This window comes from Pagrus major, chromosome 11 (assembly GCF_040436345.1).
Source record: "Pagrus major chromosome 11, Pma_NU_1.0".
Classification (NCBI taxonomy): Eukaryota; Metazoa; Chordata; class Actinopteri; order Spariformes; family Sparidae; genus Pagrus; species Pagrus major.
The window spans coordinates 18,751,048-18,774,826 of NC_133225.1; the positions used below are offsets into that span (position 1 = coordinate 18,751,048).

At 39.0% G+C, this 23,779-nt stretch overlaps 1 protein-coding gene across 1 annotated transcript in view; it reads left to right on the top strand.

Annotated features, from left to right (window-relative positions):
- The window catches only part of xxylt1 (xyloside xylosyltransferase 1), a 29,182-nt gene extending 7,691 nt beyond the window's left edge, over positions 1–21,491 (top strand). Inside the window, exons 3-5 of the mRNA XM_073477244.1 lie at positions 2,084–2,231; positions 11,095–11,227; positions 20,150–21,491. Coding sequence (XP_073333345.1) covers positions 2,084–2,231; positions 11,095–11,227; positions 20,150–20,546 — 678 coding nt within the window. The 3' untranslated portion in view covers positions 20,547–21,491. The remainder of the gene's footprint in view (positions 1–2,083; positions 2,232–11,094; positions 11,228–20,149) is intronic.
- The last annotated feature ends 2,288 nt before the right edge of the window (positions 21,492–23,779 follow it).

The window sequence follows — 23,779 nt, forward strand, 5'->3', positions numbered from 1 at the left end:
ATGTATTCTTTAGGCCCTTTGAGCACCATAAGCTGAGTGCAATCTAGTTCCATTGAATCCAAGCGGAAGCAGATATCTGTACGGTCGATATCTCCAAAACTCTTCAACTCAAACACGGAACAATCTAGATGGATAAATGGCACTACAAGTAAAAGGAAAAATATCAATGTGCCCTTTCATAAGAAACAATGAACACAGATCCTGATATCATTACAACCACAGTAATTTATTTTGGATGAGTTAGGGAAATCTAATAAATGTAAAAAATGTAACTGCAGTGAGTTAACTTTTTGTTAAATGGGCTTGTATTTCTACAGCACTTTTCCAGTCTACTGACTGCTCAAAGCGCTTCACAACACTTGTCACATTCACACACTGATGGCAGAGGCTGCCATGCAAGGTGCCAACTGCTCATCAGGAAGCAATGTGGGGTTCAGTATTTTGCTCAAGTATCGAGGATACTTTGACATGCGGCTGAGGGAGCTGCAGCCCACAGCAGTGATTTATGTGCCATTACATCACATTACAGACCGAAGTCCAGGACAGCACTAATTTCCACAGACGACGAGGGCTTACCTTAATCTGTCAGGGATCATTAAATGATGTTTGCCCGTTGAGGTACATGGGCCTGATTTTAATATGACAGCCATATTGTCCAGGTTTATCTGAAGCCTCTAACGTCCACATGTACTGATGCCAGACTTAACCAGGCCAGATTCTCCTCAGGATACACGGTTTTGTCCTAAACCAACATATTTATCTTTCCTGGTGCAGGAAAGTTCTATTAATAATCAGTGTTTACTATATTTAAAGTAAAATCCTCTTTCAGTAATCTGTAGAGATATCTCCTGTACATGATCAGAGCATAAACTGCTGCCTCACAGCTGTCGAGGGATTTAAAGCTCAGAGGAGAAGCACTGAGAGGCTGGAAACTTGGACAGAACAAGACGGTGTTTAATGGATACCGGCTTGGAGATCAGTGTGACTGTGTCTGATCAAAATATGAAGCACCATTTATAGTCAAAGTCAAGACACTTTGCTTCTCTCTACTAATTGTAGACCGTTAAAGGTTTCTTTTAAAGGTTATGTGAGGCTGTAGACTCGCTCTCCATGTTCATTGTCAAATCTGCTTTAAACTTGAGAACTACACAATCCTTTCCTGTGTGCAGCTTGTTATTTTGTTCTGATTTTATAGGGCACACGAAAAGTATTAATGTTTAAAGTCATTGACGTAAGTGTTTCATTGAGTGAACGTGGCTGTCAGGAAGTGCTCAGTTATGAAGTTTGAAATGTCTGTGAGTCATTCAGATTGACATATTGTAATTTCATTTCATACTGTGTCACATTATAGTGACTAAGACTTGCTCAGTGTGAGTTTGAGTGTCTGAGCCACTCCTTCACACCTCTAATTCCAACAATAAACTGCAGCTACCAGCAGTAAAAGGCTGATTGATGCTGGCGGATTCAAATATTCTGATACCTTTGACCAAACACCATAATATGATGTAGATGTAATTCAGTTTAATGTAGTCATGTTTTGGGAAAGAATATTTGTGCTTAAAATGATGAATACCACAGGGAAGGTCGTTGTTGAGGTTGATTTGAGGCATTCACTGCCTCTCAGAACTAAACCAGTCCAAACAAACAGGAACAAAAGGTAACATTTATAATAATTATCACTCAGAAATTGTAAATGTATAGTTATGTTACTGCTAACAAACAATTAAATGGTTTGGAAACCATGTATTAGGCATAAATAAGGTTTATAAACAACACAGTTGCAATTATATAATAAACTGTTGATTAATAAATGGTTTATAAAGCATTTCATTGTTTGTTAACAGTGAAAAAGCTATAAAATAAAGTTTAATTAACTACAAATGTACCATTTATGAATGATGGCTATTAATGATGGCCGTTAACATGAAGGAAACGCACATTTAAGCCATATTACAATAACTATGTACCAATAGCCTCATAAAATGCTAGCTTTAGTAGGTATATATATACTATATGTCCACGCTCTACTGCAGTTGGAACAAATTGTGCTAACATGACACCACCGTGTTGATCTGCCGTGCAGGTGTTGTTCCATGACGTGGTGGCTCTCACACAGAAGCTGTTCCCTATCGTGGAGGCCATGCAGAAGCACTTCAGCGCCGGCTCTGGGGCTTACTACAGTGACGCCATCTTCTTCCTGTCTGTGGCCATGCATCACATAATGCCTGAAAGTAAGAAAAGCAGATTTGTCATAATATTCAATCAGTTGAATGAGATTTAGCTTTAGAGTCCAACAATGACTTTTAACAGGTGTTTGTGTCTTACTGTAATTTTTATCACTGATGCATATTTTCTCTCCTAATCCTGGTGGTAACTGTCCATGCAGTTTTGGTTTATTTGCAGAGGTTATGAGATATAGGTCTCTGGGATTCCTGCCACCACCCCTAAACAATTGTGTTCAATGTAATTTCATTTGTGGAGCTCTACATTAAAACATAAAAAAATAACATTTACAGCAAAATGTCTTTCTAGAAACAATGCTCCATAGATGGCAAGTAGATGTAGGGATGCAAATTCTTTGTATGATAGTCGGCTGTCCTAACAATCAATTATTGGCTAAGTGTTGATAATATATGAAATATAGTGGCCGTTTTTTTCTTTAAAAAACATGATCCATGTTCGATGCACAATCAAGAGAAGGCTGCATTATGAGTTAAAGGAACAGATAAAGTAAACACCAGGTTACTTGCAGTGTTGCCAACTGTTTTCCAATTAAATCTGCTAGCACTAGCCCTGAAAGTTGCTAAAAGTTGTCAGTTTAAGCCATATAAAAAGGTATATAGAGAACTCTTTAGCCAAATAATCACAAACTCACTACAGGGACCCCATATTTTTTAATTTAAAAAAATCTACTAAGTGAGGGAGAAGATCAAATGAACTATTTAAATATTACAAGCTGCAGAACACCCTAATTCAGAAAAAGAGTGATATAGAAGCTCAAACAAACTATTGTACAATGTACTATGTGTACAAGCTCCATTACAAAAAAGGTTTCAGAACAAGGGCGTCACATAACCACAGAAAATCACAACTGAACCCCCAGTACTGCTGTGAGCAGCGTCCTCCTACACGCCCCTCACCTACTGACAGCCTGCACACGGTGGGGCAGGAGGAGAGTTAAAAACCCCAGGAATTAATTAAAAAGTATAATATATGTATGTATAATACATTTGAATATCTTTCTTGGCTTTCCCCTGATGGTCAGAATAAGTTACCAAAGTGGTTGCTAGTTGCTAAGAGGGTCTGAAAAGTTGCTAAATCTATCAACAGAGTCAGCAAGTTGGCATCACCGATTTCTTGTGCGATAAACTAAATAACACAAAATAAGGAATTCAGTTTAATTGTGGAGCTCCCATCTGTCCAACAGGCCCAACAAAAAACAGGCCCAACAAAAAAAAGAAGAATTATTCAGTTATTCATTAATTATAGATGGAAGTAGATGAAAATGCTTTGGGGTGTTGTACAGACATTGTTAATGTAAACAAACCGTAACTAACAGTAAACATTAAAAACTTAGATTTGATCGATGTTTAGTATTTTTCCATGTATTGAAATGAAATCGTGAAACTTATACCAGGTTGTAATTCTGTATTTTAACTTGTGTTATTAGAGCTATCATTCAAATTTCAAGTCAATAATTCTGCCTTAAAGTTTTTATGTCTCTTTCCATGCTACATCTTTTATGTAGGTTGTGTAAGTTAGCATTCTGCTTTGATTCTGTGGCAGAGTAGTTTTTAAATTCACTCAGATGCTCACTCCTCTGTCCTGGCGCTGCTGGTGCACAGCTGGAAAAGGCAGTGTGGACAGATATCTAACAGACACGTGGCAAGCCGCTGAGCCCCCGGAGAGTGAGGAGGGAAGGATGTGCTGTGTCGCTGTTGCCCACATTAGAGCCCCCTGTGTCGGTGCTGACCGATGGCAGCGACCTCCTCTGGTGTTCACTTCTGTAGATGTGCCACTCCACAAATGCTCCACAAATCCAAACTACTGGGCTTTGGGGCATAAATATGAAACCTGAAGCGTCCGTCTTGCAGACAGCAGGGATGCGTCCCATTGGACATTTTTAGACTGTACCACACGGTGCACAGCTGGTGTGATGGGAACACTTTAGATCATCACGTTTCTTGTTTTATAAAATGTAAGCAGGAAGCTGAAATTCTCCTTCACCAAAGAAAGAAGCTGTGTCCACATTTGAAGGATTGACAACATGTGCGGTCAAATTCAGGTTTTCTTTAAGGTCTTCTTTAGCACATCAAAGTACGCTGTTTGCATTACTCAGGAAAAGATATTAATTAGGAAGTAGAAGAAGAAAATTGTGGAAGGCAAAACAGGATGATAAATGAATGATTTTGCTCGTGGGTAAAATGTTTAAGTTGTCAGTTCTGAAAAATAATTTGTGTTGGAGCACAAAGTTATATTGACTAGATTTTAAATGTTGTATGATAAATGATTCTTTTGCCATCAGTCCCTTGTGTGAAGTGGAGGTGCGTGTCTGATGTTGTCTCGTGCTGTGTCCTTATTGATTTACCACGTGAGCCCCCGTCTGCTCCGTGTGTCCAAGTGGTCACACATTTCTATTTGAAGAACCCTTTTATCTATAAAGGACAAATTGTGGTCGTCTTAACAGAGAGAGTGAGGGGCTACATCCATCTTTGATTTAACTATTTCTCTGATAATCTCGCAGCACACACACATCGTTTGTGATTAATGACACTGTGAAACAAAACTGACATCCACAAATATAAATAGCAGCTGTAAGTGGGAGGGCATGTTAAAATTTAACATCCTGTAACTTGTGAAGTGGGAGATGTGATTTCAGCAGGTTTAAATTGGCTTTCAGAAGAGAAGAAAATGTCTGCACTTCGGGTTCAGTGTTGAGGCAGGGCTACACAGCCTGATTATGAAAGTTTTTGCTCAATATAAATGGGAATTTTAAAAAGTTTGTGGCTGCTGTATTTTATTTTTTATCAGACTTATGGAGTTGAGACTCATAAACTGACATTTCTGTCAAATAGCAGAGTCAATTATGTACTCGGCTATATTTTTATCGTAGTAAAATGGTAAGCTAAAGAGATGAGGTAATCAAATGGTTATTTCTTGTACAATACCACCAGAAAGCTTTGCTCATAATAACAGCGACAGTCTCAATAAACACAGTCATTCTGTACATTAAACTATACTGCAAAATAGAGATTGATCATAAAGCTCTATTTATTTATTCTGGTTTATTAGGAAGAGCTTTCAGTGTCAGCGTTTTATAGGAAATTGAGACAAACTGTCATCTAATCATTAGATGACTAGTGGATATGCATTAGATTCTAATGCATATCCACTAGATAGATGCAAAGAAGAATGAGATCGTCTGAAAGAAGAGTTTATTAGACAAATATCAACCATAGTCCGACTGATACTGGATCTGTGAGGCCCACGTACAGTTGAAAAAACTCAGTCTAGCTTTAGACAAGTTTTGGTCATGGACCTTCATCAGGCATCAAATTCACAATGTGTAACAACAAAAGCCTGTCAAACCACAGCCGAATCTGAAACACCTGGGACAGTTACCAATAATAATAAATAAATAATAAAAAGATCCTTAAACTGAGACTGAGAATATTAGAGCCTGACAGAGGTATCGATGGTATATTTAGTTTTATTTCTACAGAACATAATACAGAAAAAGATTCCTCGGCTAATGTATAATTATTAAATTAAAAGTTGCATCTTTAATAAACCCACTGCTTACAATGTTTGGGAATTCAACCTTTACTTTCACAGACAGTTGACACAGAATATGCACCAAAGTTAAGTGAAATTCAACACATTCATATCACAGTTTACAGGACTGTGGTGACTCAGAGTGATCAGCTGATTCCGGCGATCTCGTAGCCAAAGTAGAATGATCGCGGAGGGAAAGACGGAAAAAAAGACTCCTCGCACTGATCTGAGCTCTCAGTTTGTTAAAGAGATTTTATCTCTGGCTGTGAGATATGAAGTCATTTAAGTCGTCCATGAGTGAGTGGATTCTGTTTTATTCAGTCCGTCTGCCAGGAAGCTAACACCAGCTATCCCACTGTCTACGAATATCAGACTGATGTCTAGTCAACACGAACAGCACAGAATTAGTAAGCAGACTTTCAGTTTCTGCCCTGTCTGTGCTTTAAGTGAAAACTAAAGTTGACGTGCTGAAGCATCATGTACTGTGACAGTCTGTGCATAGCTGTATGGGATATATTTTATTTTTTGAAACACTATTTTGCACAAGTAGACGTGCAAAGAATATAGATGAGTCAAGTTTCAACTAAAAGTGTCCTTTTCTAACCAGGAGATGTGTTTAGCCTATAATGTGCTCTTTACACAGTTTTATATTTGAGGAAACAACAATTTTAAACTCATTTAAACTCCTAGGATATTTTCTGAGAAGTGCTTTTTGCCATTTATCAGATGTAGCTTATTTGTATTTATCCAGTCTGCTTTTGCAAACATCTAAATATGTGATCTACTGTTTATGTGACATTGCTTAAAGAGAACTTCATGTGAAAAGCGTAACACTGCATCAAGCTAACAGACGTTGATGAAAGCAGGTGATAGACTTATGGCTTAAAAATAGGACTCTATTTTCACATCAGCTGTCCTTGGAGGATGACAAATTGCACAATGGAAACCTGTAATTAATGATAAGGTTCCTATGAAACACTGTTTTTGTTCTCGAAGAGGTGTTCCATGTCCTCTTGAGGTCTCAACATGCTGGGACTTGAGTGTTTCCTACAACCACGACGTCAGTTTCCCCTCTCAGGCAGAAGTGGCACTATTAATGTGTCAAATGCTTTGCCAAGTGAGAAAGATGTTACCTGTAGGCACGACAATTAATTTTAATTTAATCATTAAATCATGATCTGAGGTTTGTTTGTGGTGTACGGCAAAATAACGAGGGTGAAAATTAGTTGTAAGCGATCTCCTTCAGAAGAATCGGGATGTTTTCCAGTGAATCTTGGCAAAAGCAGAAAACGGTGACCCTTATATAAAGGGCTGTAAATGCTCACATCAAGACTGATATTAGGGCTTAATAAGGTTGACCTACTTTCTGTTATACAACAGTATCTGTTGTTTTGTTGCTGTGGCTGAGTTGAGGACCGCCTGATCTGACCAGAGCCTGAGGCAAACTCGTAACAACATTATTCCTGCAATAAATTGACAACACCCACGCACCTGGTCAAGATTTAATTTTACCTTCTTTATTTCTACTTATCCATTTTGTTTCACAGTCGTTGAAAAAAGTAGTTGATGTTTGATCACAGAGGTACATTCTTCTTCACACATTATATCTTCCACTGTCCGCTTTTCAGTTATCTGTTCATCTAAATGTGTTTCGTTATTGTTCATCCGTGAGAAACCTAGAGTTCAGCAGAGGTCTGCCATCATTAACAATGTCTGAGTTTCCTTAAGGCTGCTGGGAGGAGACGGAGAGTGAATCTAGGTGAAAGACAGTTTTAAGGGCCTCTGTGTAACAATTTATAGTAATTTACATGTGTTAATCACTTTTTTATGGCCATATGTGAGTGGATTGTAATGTGACATGAAAATTTAGACCCTTCCCGTCTCTCTCGGTTGCCTATTCAAGCAGTTGACGATTTGTTAAAGTAGTTTAATCCTGCTGGACTGAATTTCCATGACAGTCCAAAGGATGTGACTTTATGCATGTTCTCGATTGCCTCGTCTCAGTGCCTCTCTCCACTCTGCTAAAAGAGAGCAACAGTAGCTAACGTTAGTTTAGAAATGGAGTCCGCTTCCCTAAACTAACAACCAGTTTCCAGCACGACATCGAGCCCCTTCAAACAACCAGCAAAAATCGTCAAAACATTGAGCTGTAACAATATTTATACCTCCCAATAGTTAATGAGTTTAAAAAGACGTATTGAAAATATTAAAAAAAAAAACTTTGGTTGTCACCTGTAAAATCTTGCTGCATAAAAGTTACATTTTAAGCTTCACATTTTAAGACAATGATATAGTACAGAGGAGGTTAAAGTCTGACTGGTGATCCAGCAATTAACCGGGAACGACAGCACTACAGAAACACATTTGTTGAACACTAAGTTCAACAAAAAAACCTGCCTTGATTTTTTTTCCCCCCATCTTTTACTCTCATGTAATCTCTGCTGAGAGGAAATTAAGGAGGATAAAGAAATAAAAATAAAATAAATGCACCATCTGTCTTCTCTTTATTTTAAATTTCTCATCTTCTCAGGCACATACCCAACAATTACTCTAAAATCTGTCTTTCAGAGTTTTCAAAATAATTATTTTTCTCTTTATGCTCATTGTGTATCATGAAATGGACGCGCTATTTTCAAGCAATGGATTTTGTCACTTCATAGAGAGTGTCAATGCAACTTACAGCATGTTAACTAAAAAAGTGGGGGCCTTCTTTACCCTTAAACAAATCTGACTCAACAAGTCAGGTTTTCTTTGGACTAAGTAGGCAGAAAATTGGTGTCGGGGTGACATTAAAACCATCTTTTATCGTGTCAAAATGAAAAACGTTTTTGGGCAGCAGGAAGGTTCGAAGTGTACTTAATATCAGTCAGAGGCAGCTTTAGTTGTGCTGTAAAAAATACAACCACAACGCAGTCATGGTTGCTGCAGCCACTGAAAAGTCCATAGGTAGAAGGGCTTTTATAAACAACACTATTCGGCATTTATGGAAGACATGCTGCTCGTTCATACTGTTAAGAGTGATGGCTATAAGGCAGTGGTGAAAACAGAACATTTATTATATGTAGTACCAAACCTCAAACTAAGCTCTACCACAGGTGCAATGCAAAACTAGAAAAAGCTGCAGAAGTGACTTGCAATAGATTTCATTCACATTTGTATAGAAATCAGAATCATACTATGCTGTGATAAAACCTGTACCACAAAGTTCTACTTTCACCTTCACAGGACTTTGTGTTTAGTCATTGATCTTACATCAAACCCACCACATCACAATGTTGTAACAACTTACGGCCCTCTTCCTGTTATACTCCCACCAGTTAAGCCCCATCAGTACAAACAAACAGCGCTGACCACTCACAGATTACTCTTCCGAGCCCCTCTGTGTTGCCACAGCACATGAAGGCATTGTAACGGCAGCTTCCTTGTTTGGAGAGCACAGAAAACAGGTCGTTGCTGTGTTGCTGAGTCTTCTTTTTCCGTCGCTTGTTTAAACAGACAACTATGCTAACTAAGCTATGATCTACTCAATGTTTTTCATAGTCTTCATAGTCATAGTCTTGACTTTGTAGAGGCCAACGCTGTCTTTTTTTGTTTAGTTTTACATCTGTGATGAAATGTTTGGCCCATTATGGGGCTTTTCTATACACATGTTCAGGCTTGGCATGACTCGGTTTGACAAGGCACGTCAGCCCAGCGTGGGAGGGAGATGCATTTCCGTTAAAAATGGAGTACCTGCTTGAAGGTGTGTCTTTAACTGATGACGCGCTCATCTTGAGTAGCAGTCAAAGGGGTAGGTGTAAATACTCTTCCTACCCGTGATATTAACAAAGAATCACCACTAACAATGCAGCAACACTTTTCCTTTCCTATATATTCTTCAAAATAAATGTTAATTCAATGTTTTTTCACTTAATTTGCTAATTTGCTTATTCAGTTATATATAAAACCTACAACGTTTACAACAACTGTAACATGAGTGACAACATGGTAGATTGAATTTTTGACTATTAAGTTTTAAACTGATTATGATTAAACGTTTTAACTTCTCTTCATACACAACCTGAATCTCAGGATCCACCAGGTTTAAGCCGGACACATACAATTATAGAAGCGAGACACGATTGCAGTCCTGTTTTGTAAGTACTGTAAAACAACATTGATGTACATGATGAAACCACTGTAGGTAAACAGTACAACAAAAAGATGGGACAGTAGAATCTAGATTAGAGCATTAAATGTACATCTCATATGCTGCTGTGAAGTTGAAATTCAATTAGTCGGCCTTGTGTACACATAAACTGAACTAGGAGGTGATTATGTTTATTTTCCAAGTGCAGCCTCTTTAATTTCCTCCTCATAAATATCTCTTGGTGTATACTGGGGAAAAAAACAACATTTTCCCCTTCTTATACACATTTTGGCTGCTAGATCTCAACAAGGCTCAGAAGGACCATAACATATCTGATATTTACTAATTTAAAAGGGACCATGTACAATATTAAACATGAATGTTGCCATGATTTGATGTGTTGCATCAGAGTTAGCCTAAGGCTAATTTTCATCTGCAGTCCCCTGGAATCATGTTGAATTGACGGTCCATGATTCAGACCCAGCAGCTAATTAATTTTAAGTACCCTCATCTATTAAGTCCTTCAGCACCAGTTGTAATTCCACAGCTGTTGTCAAACTAACCTTTAACGTTGCCAATAATTTTTTATTGCACTTGAACTAAACAGCGTCCACTTTGACAGTATGTCTTAAGCTGACAAGTGTTTTCATCAGTCGTATAATCGTGTTGTGCCCCTGGCGCACCATTCCTGAGTCAATCCCATCTATTCATCACCATGCCAACCTGCAAAACATAGGAAGCTGAAACAATGAACAGATGAGGGCCTGAATATCCTGGATACAGCTGTTACGGTTTCATCCACAAATAAGATAGTGTTAATCATTTACTAGTTGTACGCACCCAGCTGCCCAAATGCAATTTTTAAAGTCAAGCTCCACATATCCTACATTTCTCCTGACATTTTCATGCCATTTAATTTTTTTTAGGTCAGTGGTAACATTGCAGAAAGCAAAAGTAATTAACACCACTGCACAGAAATCATTTAAAAGTGTCTTCTCTTATTTCCTCTAACTATATATTCCTGGAAGGACCCTTAGAAGTGATAAGGAAGGCAGTTACAGGATGATGTGGCAGCCATACGTAGTTTCTCCATGTGCACAGTTAACTCAGAAGTGCAACAATTTTTCTAGTAGTTTACACCTGTTTACAATAATCTTAGATGTTTTTCTAAAGTTGTGCTCTTCTTTTAGGTCTGATGCGCATCGTGCAACTTGACCTGGATCTGAAATACAGGACCAACATCAGGGACCTTTTCCAAGAATTTGACCAGTTTCCTCCAGGAGCTGTGATAGGCATCACCAGAGAGATGCAGCCAGTCTACAGGTAGGCATAGTGGCATGACACAACAGCTGTTAGGGATGCAAACAGGGTGATACAAAAATAATACAAGTATTTATCAGCTGGTATTTATGTCACACACACATACGCCTTTTCCATCAACCAGTAACAGGTTTTGTTCTGGTTCATGCACCTAAATTTGCGCTGGTCGGAGCATTTCGACCAAACTGATTTGTTTTGGAAGCCGAAAAGTTGATTCCCCGCTGTAACCAAAAAATATCAGGTTTTAGCTTCAAAATGTTTAAAATGTTTATGCTATATTTATGCCTGGAATTGGTAAAGCCGTATTCAGACCAAACGCAAAGCTAACTTTTCACACGACTAGATTTCATACAAAGTCAAAGATGAAATGCGATTAGATGCAAACTCACGTCTATTCGCTCCGGCGAAGACATTAACATTGCTGATAACCAGACATTCATGAACAACCATGGAGGAGAGGATAATAATTACTAATAATGGCCGTTTGTGGACACCTACAGCTGTACGATAACATCTACTCATACCAAGACAGGACAAAGTAGGAGCTGCCGTGGAGGGAAGTGAGTGAGAAGTTCAGGCTACCTGGTTAGTTTTGGATATACATCTCAGCACTGCACAGCATAGCTCTTATTGAGCCGAACTCCATTTAGGGAACAAGCATTTTAAAAGTTGTTCGCTTGTCGTCTGGCCGACAGACCTGATGAAGCATTCATTCAGGCTAATTCAGGCTGTTTACAAGGCGGCATTAGGATGTTGTTATTTCGGCGTCGTTTCTGATCCATTTATTGCAGTCAGATCACAGAGAAATCTCGTCGTTTTGGGTTCATATTGATGTGGTGTGCGGTCATTTTTATTCTGCATTACTCATGCGAGTAGACGCGACCTGAATATTTTCTTCATATTTGGTCTGAACACAGCATAAGAATATCCTTTCTGTTTCCCCCATATCTCTTTCTTATGTAATGTAATGGGTTAATAGCCACCACACTGATCTCACTCACTCTTGCTGACCCCAGATGGAGTTGAATTTTTACGGGCCTCACTTACACATTCACAGTTTCTAAGTGAGAAAGAACATCAGAAGTCTCTCACACAGACTCTGATTCACAAGAACTTCAGTAGTGTCACCAGTCTGTCGTCACCCAACTACAAGCCAAAATTAGGGCGCCATACCAAAAAACATTTAGTTGCCTTTCGGATGATCAGTGTAATGATTGTCAGTCCAGGTTTTTGATGATAAATTAAAATACTGCAGAAGAAGTACCACTCAGTAAAGTAATAACATCACATTCCTAAATCTGCAGAGTAGTATGAAAGTCATGCTCTGTCACACTTGAATTACCTTGGTTTGGTTTGCGTCATTTTCAGGCAGAATTTATTTGATGTGAAAAATATAATGTTACCAAATGCAAGGCCTTTGATCATTTACAGTGTGCTGAAGAGTTGCTAATGTGCATGATGCAGCCGTCTGGGCTAGAGCCAGACCCTGCAAGGTAGTGATCCATGATAGCAGCTGTAAAGTCATAGTTGCAAGATGTAAGTGTAGCACTGACTGCGTGATATGATGTTTTCACAAACAAGCTATTTTAAGTCCTCCGTGCCAGATAAATAATTGAGGATTTGGCAGAAGAGAGATGGCTCTTGTCAGGAAATGTTTTGCTCTCATCCTGTGATTCAGATGCGTCTCCTGTCTCTTTGCCAGACCTGTCTGGAGTAAATAAACAACCTGCTCATCCTTAGAAGTGAAAAGAACACCGATACACACATAACCCTCTCGAGCTGGTATTATTTTATTGGGAATTTAACTTCGATCAAGTAAACTGATTGAATCCATTTTGACTTTAGGTTACGGCACCCTTGTCTCATTCTCAGCCTTGCACACAATCTTCTCAGTCACAAAAAGTGTTAAGAGTCAACGTCTTGTGCTTTTTAGTCCTCGCAAAGGTTGTCAATCACTGAGAAGCTTGGCTTTTAGTTCCTAGAGTTGAGATAAACATGTGCTTCTGTTGGTGTACTCATGTCTTTTCATATCAGCTTGAAAGTTGTTGAGTGAGAAATTTTGTGGATGAGGAGAGGTGAACCTTCGATTAAAGGCATTAAGATAATGTAGATAAACACAAAACACCCAATAATACCACCAACCGTTCATCGAAATCCAAATGTCATATTAATTACTAGCAATGAGCTGTGTGTGTGTGCGTGTGCGTGTGCGTGTGTGTGTGTGTGTGTGTGTGTGTGTGTGTGTGTGTAAACAAGGGACTGAGACTTTCAAAGTCTTTGTTCCTCAGCTGATTTTTCCGTCCCTCTTCCAAGAGAGGTAAAACAAACATGGCTCGTCCGTTTAGACTACTTCACTGTTTTCCACGAGGCATGGCATCAAAACAGGACGTCACTGTGTGTGTGTGTGTGTGTGTGTGTGTGTGTGTGTGTGTGTGTGTGTGTGTGTGTGTGTGTGTGTGTGTGTGTGTGTGTGTGTGTGTGTGTGTGTGTGTGTGTGTGTGTGTGTGTGGTGGGGGGGTAGTAAGACTAGATGAGTGAAGGTCAGGTGGGAGGTTTCATAAAGCAGCTGCTCACTGTGATAAACATACAGGCAGGTGGTTTCCTCGGGGGTTGTAAAGATGGTGTGTGAATGAAACAATGAATCAGAACATTTTGATTTCAGTTTTAAGACATAATAAGATAACATTTGTTTTTTAGTTTGAAACTTTTACACAACATCACAACATTTTTATCTTTCAGTATCTTAATGAAATGTTTGAAGGGATTAGCTTTTCACTGCAATTTCAGTGCATGTAAAATTGACGTTGAAGTTTTAAGCACATTTCACATCTTATGACTTTCTTATGACCAGTGATCTCTTGGCTCCAGCCAAAAGGGAGTTTTTGTTTTAAACGACATTAAAATTGTTATGTAGTAAAGATGTCCCGAGCTGATCCCAAACATGACACGCAGCTTCTCATTTTTAGCCGAGACTGACTGTCGCTTTTAAAATGACAAACGTTGCCAGCAGCAGATCACATCAGCTGTCGCCAATTAACTCTGTGAGTAACTTAATAATGGGACACAATTAAACGGTCTGTCGCTGGCTCTGTGTTCTCTATGCAGCCAGTGTCTGCACTCAAAGATTGTTTATGTGGGAAGAAGCTCCACTTGATACCTCTTCTCTCTAGTTTTAAGAGTCGCATTCTTCCAATTAATCTTTCTTAAATATATTACTCATTATTTTAGCTTATTAAAATTTAGTAGCCCATGACAATTATTTCTACTTTAACAAATTTAATCAACATTTAGGTAAATATAAGATCAGATCAGACCCAGTATTAAAAGATTCGGATCGGGACATCCCTAGTAGTATATACACTCAAATGTGTATACGTTTTTTTCCTGATTAGTTGGATAATATGGTTGTTAGGGTGTACAAAGTTGTCAAATGTCATCAATGGAAAGTATCTGTATATTCATGTGAGACAGTAAAGCTCAGTCTGCATTACTGTAAATGTTATGATGTGATGTCAGAGTTCTGCATGAGTAGTTTTAGAAGTGGAGTTTTCCTGCCGGGCCCCAGTTGGCACCAGCATCTCCAAACAGATCTGTATCTCTGCCCCGCCACTGTACAGGCTCAATGGGTTACTAACCCTGGGAAACCCCTGCTGATGTCATTCCTGTGGGCTCGGACGCACTCATTTAAATCAAATCGTGCCGCTGGGCATGCACCGACGCACTGGCTGAAAAAACGTTCACACAAACTGCCACCAGTAGTTCTTTGTGTCTTTGTGGACCAGTATGGGTGTCTATAGATTTCTCTCCAAGTCCAGAAGCTGCAGTGTCACGAAGGACAACTCGTTCTACCAGAAAATTTTAGTTTGAGGTTCAGAGTGTTGAATCACATCCTCGAACCAGCAATAGATTTTCTTTTCTCACTTTTCTCGAAAGGAAATTTAAAAAATGTTGACAGCAGTTGGAGATCTATCTCCAGTCACTGAAACTCTTATTGATACTGCTCTCCCAGTCAATAGTGGTCTGCAACTTGGCTATAAAAGTTGAAGGAACAACACATCTTTATTGTTATGTGATTTGTTGGATTTATTTTCAATCTGAGGGGTCTGGTCATGTCAGATGCGTTCAGTGCAAAATCAATGTAGTAATGTTGTATGTGTAGTATCGACAGGTGGGTTGAGCATCATCAACATTATTGGCCTGAATATGGTTTTGGCAAACTTCACTTTAACATGCTTGATGTTTTTTCAAAAAATTATGTTTGGAAATTCCAGATGACGAAAAACAGGCTGAAACCCTTTTCCAATATCGAAAATCGCAAAATCGAACCAGCAACCGAATCATCTGTCATATGTGTTATATTTCTAGGTGAACCAGAATGTAATGAAAAGTCAAAGCAAATCATTTTGACTGCTGAGAGCCTGACAGGAGAGAATATGTGACTGAGAAACACGCTGGATTTACGTTACACTTAATGGAAGACGTTTAGGTTTCACTTTACAAGAGAAAAGTTTTATGTGAGAGTTATTCATGGACTAACACTATCTAGGGAAAACATAACTTATAATCAGTTGTCTTTTATTAAGAGCAATACGAGAGTCTGCTGGAATTTACTAACATACCATCATAGTTACACTCTCAGTATATGAAGTGTCTTCTTTAAGGGAAAATCCAGCCAGAGTGACTAGTTGAGAAACAAAGCTTTGTTAGCCCAGTGAGCTGGCTTGTTAGCCATTAGCTCACGTCCAATGTACGTTGTGATATTTTAATATTGAAACTGGGTATTAGCGATGCATTGTGTGAATCCTCTCCACTAGAGTGTTTTCCTGTGCTAAGTGAAGAAGGCTCTCAGCTCCTACTCTGTTGTGGTGCTAATGGACAGAGCATTATGCAGGAGAACACATCCTCCCACCAGCTGCATTCAGAGCACATCCTGCCACTGAAAAGTTCATTATTGGAAAAAGTGCCCCGTGTCATTTCCCTGCAGCTGCATTTTTAATGTTTTAAACCCCCAAGAGACAAGACCCACTTACATAAGTGTCACAGTCAAAGCCCCAAACACACAACAAGAGACATTAGCAAGTATTGAGTCTCTGTTGTGTGGTACAACCCACGTATTCCCAGTTTTGGCTGTTATCAACTGTTGAATAAGAAGTAACTTTGCAATGGTCTAGTATGTTAGTGTTTTGCAGTCCTGTTGCTGTGAGCTATGTCACACTCTCACTCTTACACAGCCTGATCAAAATGGGAAAGTCGGCTGATACGCAATGGGGGGACATTGTTATTACGCCTTTTAAGATAATTACAGAGCCAGATCAAAGTTTGTCGGAAAAGTGTGTGTAACGGGAAGTCTGTGAAAAGGGCTACCATGACCTACTTGTCTTTGTTCTAATCAAAAAGCGGTTCACCAAGTAGCAAATATAATGTTCTTGAAAAGATTGTACCACCATCATCCTCGAGCTAAATAAGCAGGTGGTGTCCAAGGCTAGCATTTGTGGGGTATGCAATCATTTAATTGGTTTAGACTTGTTATGATTCTGTAAACGTTTATTTTAAATCTGCAGCAGCACTGTAGCCATTCACAGTTGTTGGCTCCTTTTTCTCATCAATGCTGGAATTTTCTTTAATACACCTTCGTCATTTTTCTCTACTACTACTCTGATGAGCACTCTCACTGACTCTCAGTCAGTGAGAGTGCTTTATGCAGTTTCCAGAGTGCAGGCTATTTCTTGTCCTGAACAAAATGGAGGACACATTTGGATGGGACAGCAACACACAATGTCCCTGTCACCTGCTAATGCTTTTCAATCTTTCATGTCTGAGAGAGAGAGAGAGAGACGCTTCAATGAAAGACTGGCAGTGAAAATTGGAGGCAGGAGATGATGTAGGTGTGAACTGGCAGAGCATGCGAAGAGGCACTTGCAGGAGCTCTGATCTGAGAGGTTATGTGTCTAGTTTGATTGTACTACTTACAAGGGTACAGAAAACAACTGAAGGCATAGTGACCGAGAACAGTGCTGCGTTCTGTAGGCTGAGGTGACCAGTTTCACTGAGTACTGAAGCAAGAGAAACTTCAAGAATAAACATGACTGAAGCGCAGTTTAATACTTGATTTTAAAAAATGCTGTAGATATTGAAGTTATCCCATGTGTTTTATATGAGCAAGTAAGTTATTGTGTAATGTTGCTGAAACTCTTTCCAGGTTTTTTTGTGCTTCGAAATGAGAAGTTATTTGATACAAGAGATGGTTGTAGTTAAGATAGTAATCGTAAACACATGCATTTGTGCATCAAGCCTGCAGTTCTTCTGTAAATAGTTCCTGATGTTATTTATGTAAGAACTTAATTGGGAATATCGCTAAACTTTCTTGTCGTCTCGAGCAGCCAGCCAGAAAGAAATCAAAATGTGAATGATCAGGTTTATTGAAAAACCTAACTGCAGGATTGTTGGTTGAAAAAAAAAATTAAATATAGCTTAATATATGTTAATAAAAGTCATTTGTCATTTTTAACCACAAAAACCTGTTGCATGTGCCTATGATACAGTCAGCTTTACTGTCTGTCGTGTCTCACCACCAGTGTGCTGCCAGTCACATATTTTGAGATAATGCAGCGTGTTTCACTGAGTACATTCTTATGTCAAAACAGCAGCATGGAAAAGTCTGTGTAAATGTTCCCTCACCAGCTGTGCTCACCCTGAATGTGTCTCAAGGCACGTAGACCCCAGTGTACGTCTTTAAAATGATAAGAGCTCCATGGGGGCAACAAGTCCCCAGACACCAAACCAACAGACTGTAAGACTGAGAGAGAACACGCTACAGCTGCTGAATATAGGTCAGCAATAATATCAAAGCCTGATTCAGAGAAACTGCTGCTCCCTCTAGATTTGGTCAAGCTGCACAAAGAGAGAGAGGAGTCAACACTACAGTAAGAAGCACAATTATGCTGCACAAGTTTCACATATGTTTTTATCACCAATTTATGAATGTGATTTGAAGGGTGATTTTAGTATTTTTTGACTAGATTAACTGTGCTGTCTTTTATATATCTCCATATTTTCACCATTAATATTTAATCTACTGTAGGTTTCCTCAGGCTTGGCCAGTACTAAAAATATTCACAAATCTGTGGAGAGTGAGTGTGTGTACAAGAAAGGGTTTATTCCCATTCATCCTCGTGTTTGGTTGGAATGAAACATCATCGCATCGACTAAAAGGACATTTTGTACTTTCTTGAAGCAAACAGCAAAATATAAAAATAGTTCACCCACAGCATAAAAAACAGTGGTCTCTGTAGACTAGATAGAAGTGTAAAAACCACAGCAACATGAAAGCACTGTAGTAACAGACAGTACACTGTATTTTATTCGTCCCACATGGGTTGTGTCTGTTTCTCCTGAGAGATAAGATAAATAACTCATACATACTTGTAAATCAGCAGCTGAATAGTCAAATAAACACTCATTAAAGGGGTATATTCTCTTTTTCCGTCTGCAGGACAACTGTCAGTTGAACTGGCCCTGACCCAAATGTCACTTCCCTCATTGGGATTCTCACAACTCTCCTTCTAGTACAAGTGTAGCTCATGTACTTATAACATCTGGTCCCAGTTTAGAAATATTTTACAAAGATCTTCCATATATTCTGTTATTAATGTCATTGCCTCATCTCTTTGCAATGCATTATTTCAGAAGAGGGCAAAGGTGTTGGACAAATACAATAAATACCAGATTAATAAATTGTACATTGCTCCTTGAGGCTACATGTCAGGGTGGAAATTTATGAATCTCTTCATGCTGGACTGTTGCTGGCATGCACGTTAGTCAAGTCTGCCAAAAATAGTGACCCTGTATTTCACTCTGCATTACATAATATAAAGGAAGTGCTATCTATTAGACTAGACTCGAACCTTTCTTGCCAATGCAAACTTTGGAAATAATGTAAGAATAATAATCCAGGAAAGGGTCTTAGTTCTGGGCATACAAATGCTCTTGAATGAAGCTCTGTGTGTCATTCAGCTGCTTCAGTGTTGGTGTGTTGGCAGAACAGGTTGCTGAGTTGGCACCAGCCTCTGGCACCCTGACATGCTCTGACACTCCTGGACCAGCTCTCTTCCTGTTTTTGGCCACAGTGCTGTTTGTTCAGCAAACGAGGACTGAAACAGAGTTGACCCTCACTTTTCTAACAGCCCAAACATACATATGAGTGAGACATTTCACCATTGGTGTTCAAGTTCCAGACTGTTCAGAGGGATGAGCGCTCATTTAGAAAGATACTCTTTTTAATCACCAACACAAGAAGTGATTGTGTTTAACAGGCAGCTGTGTTACACTGTGTTCCTGTCAGCAGATATATATTCTTTAACCATGTGAATTAGTCTATGAAATATTTGTGCCATGTACTACCTTTCTGCTGGTGTTTGGTGGTTGTCCAGTGACACCATGATGGGGCAAAGCAAAATTCATTCACGTGTCCTTGAAGAAATGGTGCAGTTGGAAGTATGGTGAGGTCTAGTTGACAAGCTGTCATGGCAGGTGAGCTGACCTGAAAAAAGTGAGATTAATAGAAAACCAATCTATATGTGGATGTTGTCATATTTTTACAGCATACATTTTCTACATTATACTGTGTAATCACTATTTACTTCAGAATGATAAGTAGAAGCAAAAAAGTTGTCTATTGCCTGTTTAGGAGACTTACTTGTACCTTGGATGTTGTCTTACAACTCAAAGCAAACCATTACTGTGATGGCTTCTAAGATTTTGGACTCTCACATGTGAAAGTTAAGCTTCATTACAAACCTCCGCACAGATTGTTTTCAATGATTCCAATGATCATGACAGTTCCACAGCAGTGAATTGATTGTGGTCTGAAAATCATAAATGCTGATGAGACCAGGAGCCTTACAACCTCTCTCCTTCTTCCCTCAGGCACACCTTCTGGCAGTATCGTAAGGAGAACCCTCAGACCAGAGTTGGTGAACCTCCTCCTGACGGCCTCCCAGGCTTCAACAGCGGCGTGATGTTATTGGACCTCGGTGCTATGAGGGCCTCAGCTCTCTACAACCAACTGTTGGAGCCTGGCAATGTGGCCAAACTAGCAGACCAGTATCGCTTCAGGGGCCACCTGGGCGACCAGGACTTCTTCACCATGATCGGCATGGAGCATCCTGAACTGTTTTATTCCCTCGCCTGTGGCTGGAACCGGCAGCTGTGCACCTGGTGGAGGGACCACGGATATGGAGACGTGTTTCAGCTGTATTATCGCTGTGGTGGACCAGTCTATATCTACCATGGGAACTGTAACTCCCCCATTCCGGATGACTGATGCTGGAACTGAAAAGAAGTCTATGATATCTACAGTTTAGTAAAAGGGAAATATTTCTCCTGCTTTTTGGGTAGGAGGATTGTGACTTTTTAAGGCACTTTCCATTCTTGACCACTGTACTGCCCATGTAGTCACAGACTCTGCCCCTTGCTGGCCAAGGGACCGCTTACACTTGTTGCTACAAATGTGGTGCTCATTTGTGTCATTTTAGAGTAAATTTTGACATTCAAGCCGAAAACAGCCTTTCCTTACAGCTAGGGCTGCAACTAACACGTATTTTTAATGTTGATTTATAATTGATTCATTTTCTTGATTAATTGATTGTTTTGGTCTATCAAATGGAGAACATGTTGATCAGTATTTACCAAAACCCAATATGACGTCCTCAAATGTTTTATTTTGTCCACAACCAAAAGATACAGTTCACTGTCATAGAGGAGTAAAGAAGCCGAAGAAGATGGAATCAAATAATTTTTACTTTTTTTTTTCTTAGAAAATGTATCAAACCAACTCATCAATAATCAAAATAGTTGGTGATTAATTAATAGTTGACAGCTACTTGATCATGGGAACAGCTCTACTTACAGCAATGCAAAGAAGCTGCAACAATGTTTCTTCAGGTACTGAGCTGATGAAAAGAAGGAATTTCATCTATGAAGTTTCAACTTGACTGTAGAAATACGCTGTTCAAATTACCATGAAATCACACTGCATCATCGGGTGCCTAATGTCAGTATGAATGCGGCCAAATGCATCGTACATTCTCAATGTTAAGTAATTTGTCTTGTCATGACATTTCTTGATGATGTTGAGGAGAATCTACAGGACAACTATCCTTTACACAGAGTGGCTGTATATTTGAGTTGAGGATTCACAAGGAATTCATAATGCTAACAGATGTCATCTGCAATGAATAAAGGGTCAGCAAATGTGTTGATTGGCATCAAAACAAACAAGTATTTTTTTTTTTTTACTTAACTCCCTTTGCTCATTCTGTGTCCTGCACCTCAAGCTTTCCATCAGTGGCCTGAGTTCACCCTGCATCGCCTTGTCCTCCTGCAACACTTCACCAGGTGAGGGCTAATGTGGTGCTTTTTAGTTCACCTCTGTGGCTTGTAGAAGAACGGGAGGGGTTTGCTTAACACTAGCGGACTCCTCTTGGTGCAGCCAATTGCAACACACTGCCACAGTTTCTTTCAAATGGTAGGAAGACAGGATATTAAAAAAAAAATCACGTCAGAGGGCGGAGGAGGCTTCAGAAAGATAACAGTTAACAATTACAGCACTGTTGTCGATTGTTCGTGCCCTGCATTCGTAGTTTATCCGAGGCCAAACACACACGTTTCAGACATAGCAAAGGAAGGAACGTGACTGCAGACACTGACCCACTTTTTGAGTTTTCTTGCTGTGCTCAGTGAACTGGTACTCGGATTCAAAGAAATGTCAACACTCAATATTCATCAGTCAGGAAATTGTCTGAGGTGATGCACACTTTAACACACGCACGAACAGTGAGAGTGAGGCAGCTGATTACCCGGCACCATCATTGACGACAAAGGAAAGGCTACTGAAGGCACTTGAGAATAAACATTACGGCAAAAATCAATACACTTCCCTTGACCTCGCCCTGAAGCTGATCAATATTTTTATCCGGCTCTTTCAGAACAGCATATTTAGTCTACGTGGCTCTAAAACACATTGTTAGCAAGAAAATGAAATGTTGAATCAGGCTGAATACTAAAAAGTAACATCTATTCTCACTCCCTGGTTGCACTTTATAGCCTCAAAGCATATGTTTTATTATTAAGGGTTTTGTGACTAGATGATGGTTAGATTTATTTTACTGTTTATTATTATTATAAAGTGCTGCAGGGATGTTGAAAATGTTTTGGATTATTGCAAAAAATAAGCTCTCTGGCAAACACAAGTTAATGATACTTAGGTGTTGACTCAGCAAGATAGTCTTCACAACTTAACACCATTTTTTTTAATGATTTTTGCAGTGTAAATGCAATCAACATTAGTAAAATGATAACATAAGGCTATAAACAAACTACATTTTAACTAATGCTGCGTTCACATGCTCCTCGGGTGATCCCATTTTCCAAGTTGGGATGTCGTTCCTCTGACTTCAGTGTGTTCATGGGGTTTTGTGCATTTTGTGACTCAGAGCCTTTAAACAACACATTGATAGCTGTTTCCAGTATTTTGATGACAAGGAAGAGCAAAGGAAATTATACAATGACTATACAATACGTGACTTTGGTAAAAGTTTCTTACCATCAACCCAATGTTTACTTTCGTCTGCCATGTTTTAGCGTCATATGATGTCAACTCGGCAACTCATGCACAAACTTTTCTAAGACTTTCCGAGTTGTTCGAACTTTAGACTTACCCTTTTATTGTAAGTGTACCAGTTCACTTTTTCTACATCCCTATAATTAGTATTAAATGACATACCTGCAGTTCTTTCCTGGAAAGTGCTTTTAAATGATTAGGAAGTTACAGATCTGTCAGATTGAGTGTTCATTTTACCACTTTCAAACACTCCTGTGTTTCACATCGGGTGCTGAAAATAGCTGGAGATTAAAGATGATGTATAGTGAGAGTTACCTGTTTTAACTTGATAAATGTGATAAAAAACACTTCCTGGTTTGTTGTTTCAGTGTGAACAGAGTAATTGGCTGTTGTGTATCAGCAAATTGAATGTGCAATTATAATCTTAAAGGGCTAAAAGATGTTTGCAGATATGTGTTTAATACATGCAGTACATTAGAAATACTTTTACAGATTAAAAACCTGCTCCTTTCATTGTTAAAGACTGAAGTTGACATGTTTCTTTAAGTGACATGACAAAATCAAATGTAAAGGCAGCTTTACATGAAGCCGAACATTATCTTTTTAAATGCCCTTTTGAAAGATTGTTCAAACTTAATGACCTTTCATAGATGAGGTTTCTGTTACACAAATACAGTAAACTTCCCATTTTGTTTCTCTACTTTTTCCTTTTGTGTTCAGCTGTACTAAATAAATTATGATAATTTTTCTCTTTTTTAGGTGTTATCGTTTATTTAAACTAATACCTTCTTGTTTCAGGTGTAAAACGGCTCACATTAGGGAGAAAGCGCTGACAACACTCCCATCTTCATGATAAAGAGGGTGCTTTTAGTCACTTAAGGGTTAGAACAAGGTGATAAAACAAATGTATGTTAATGGGGCGCACTCGCATTTCT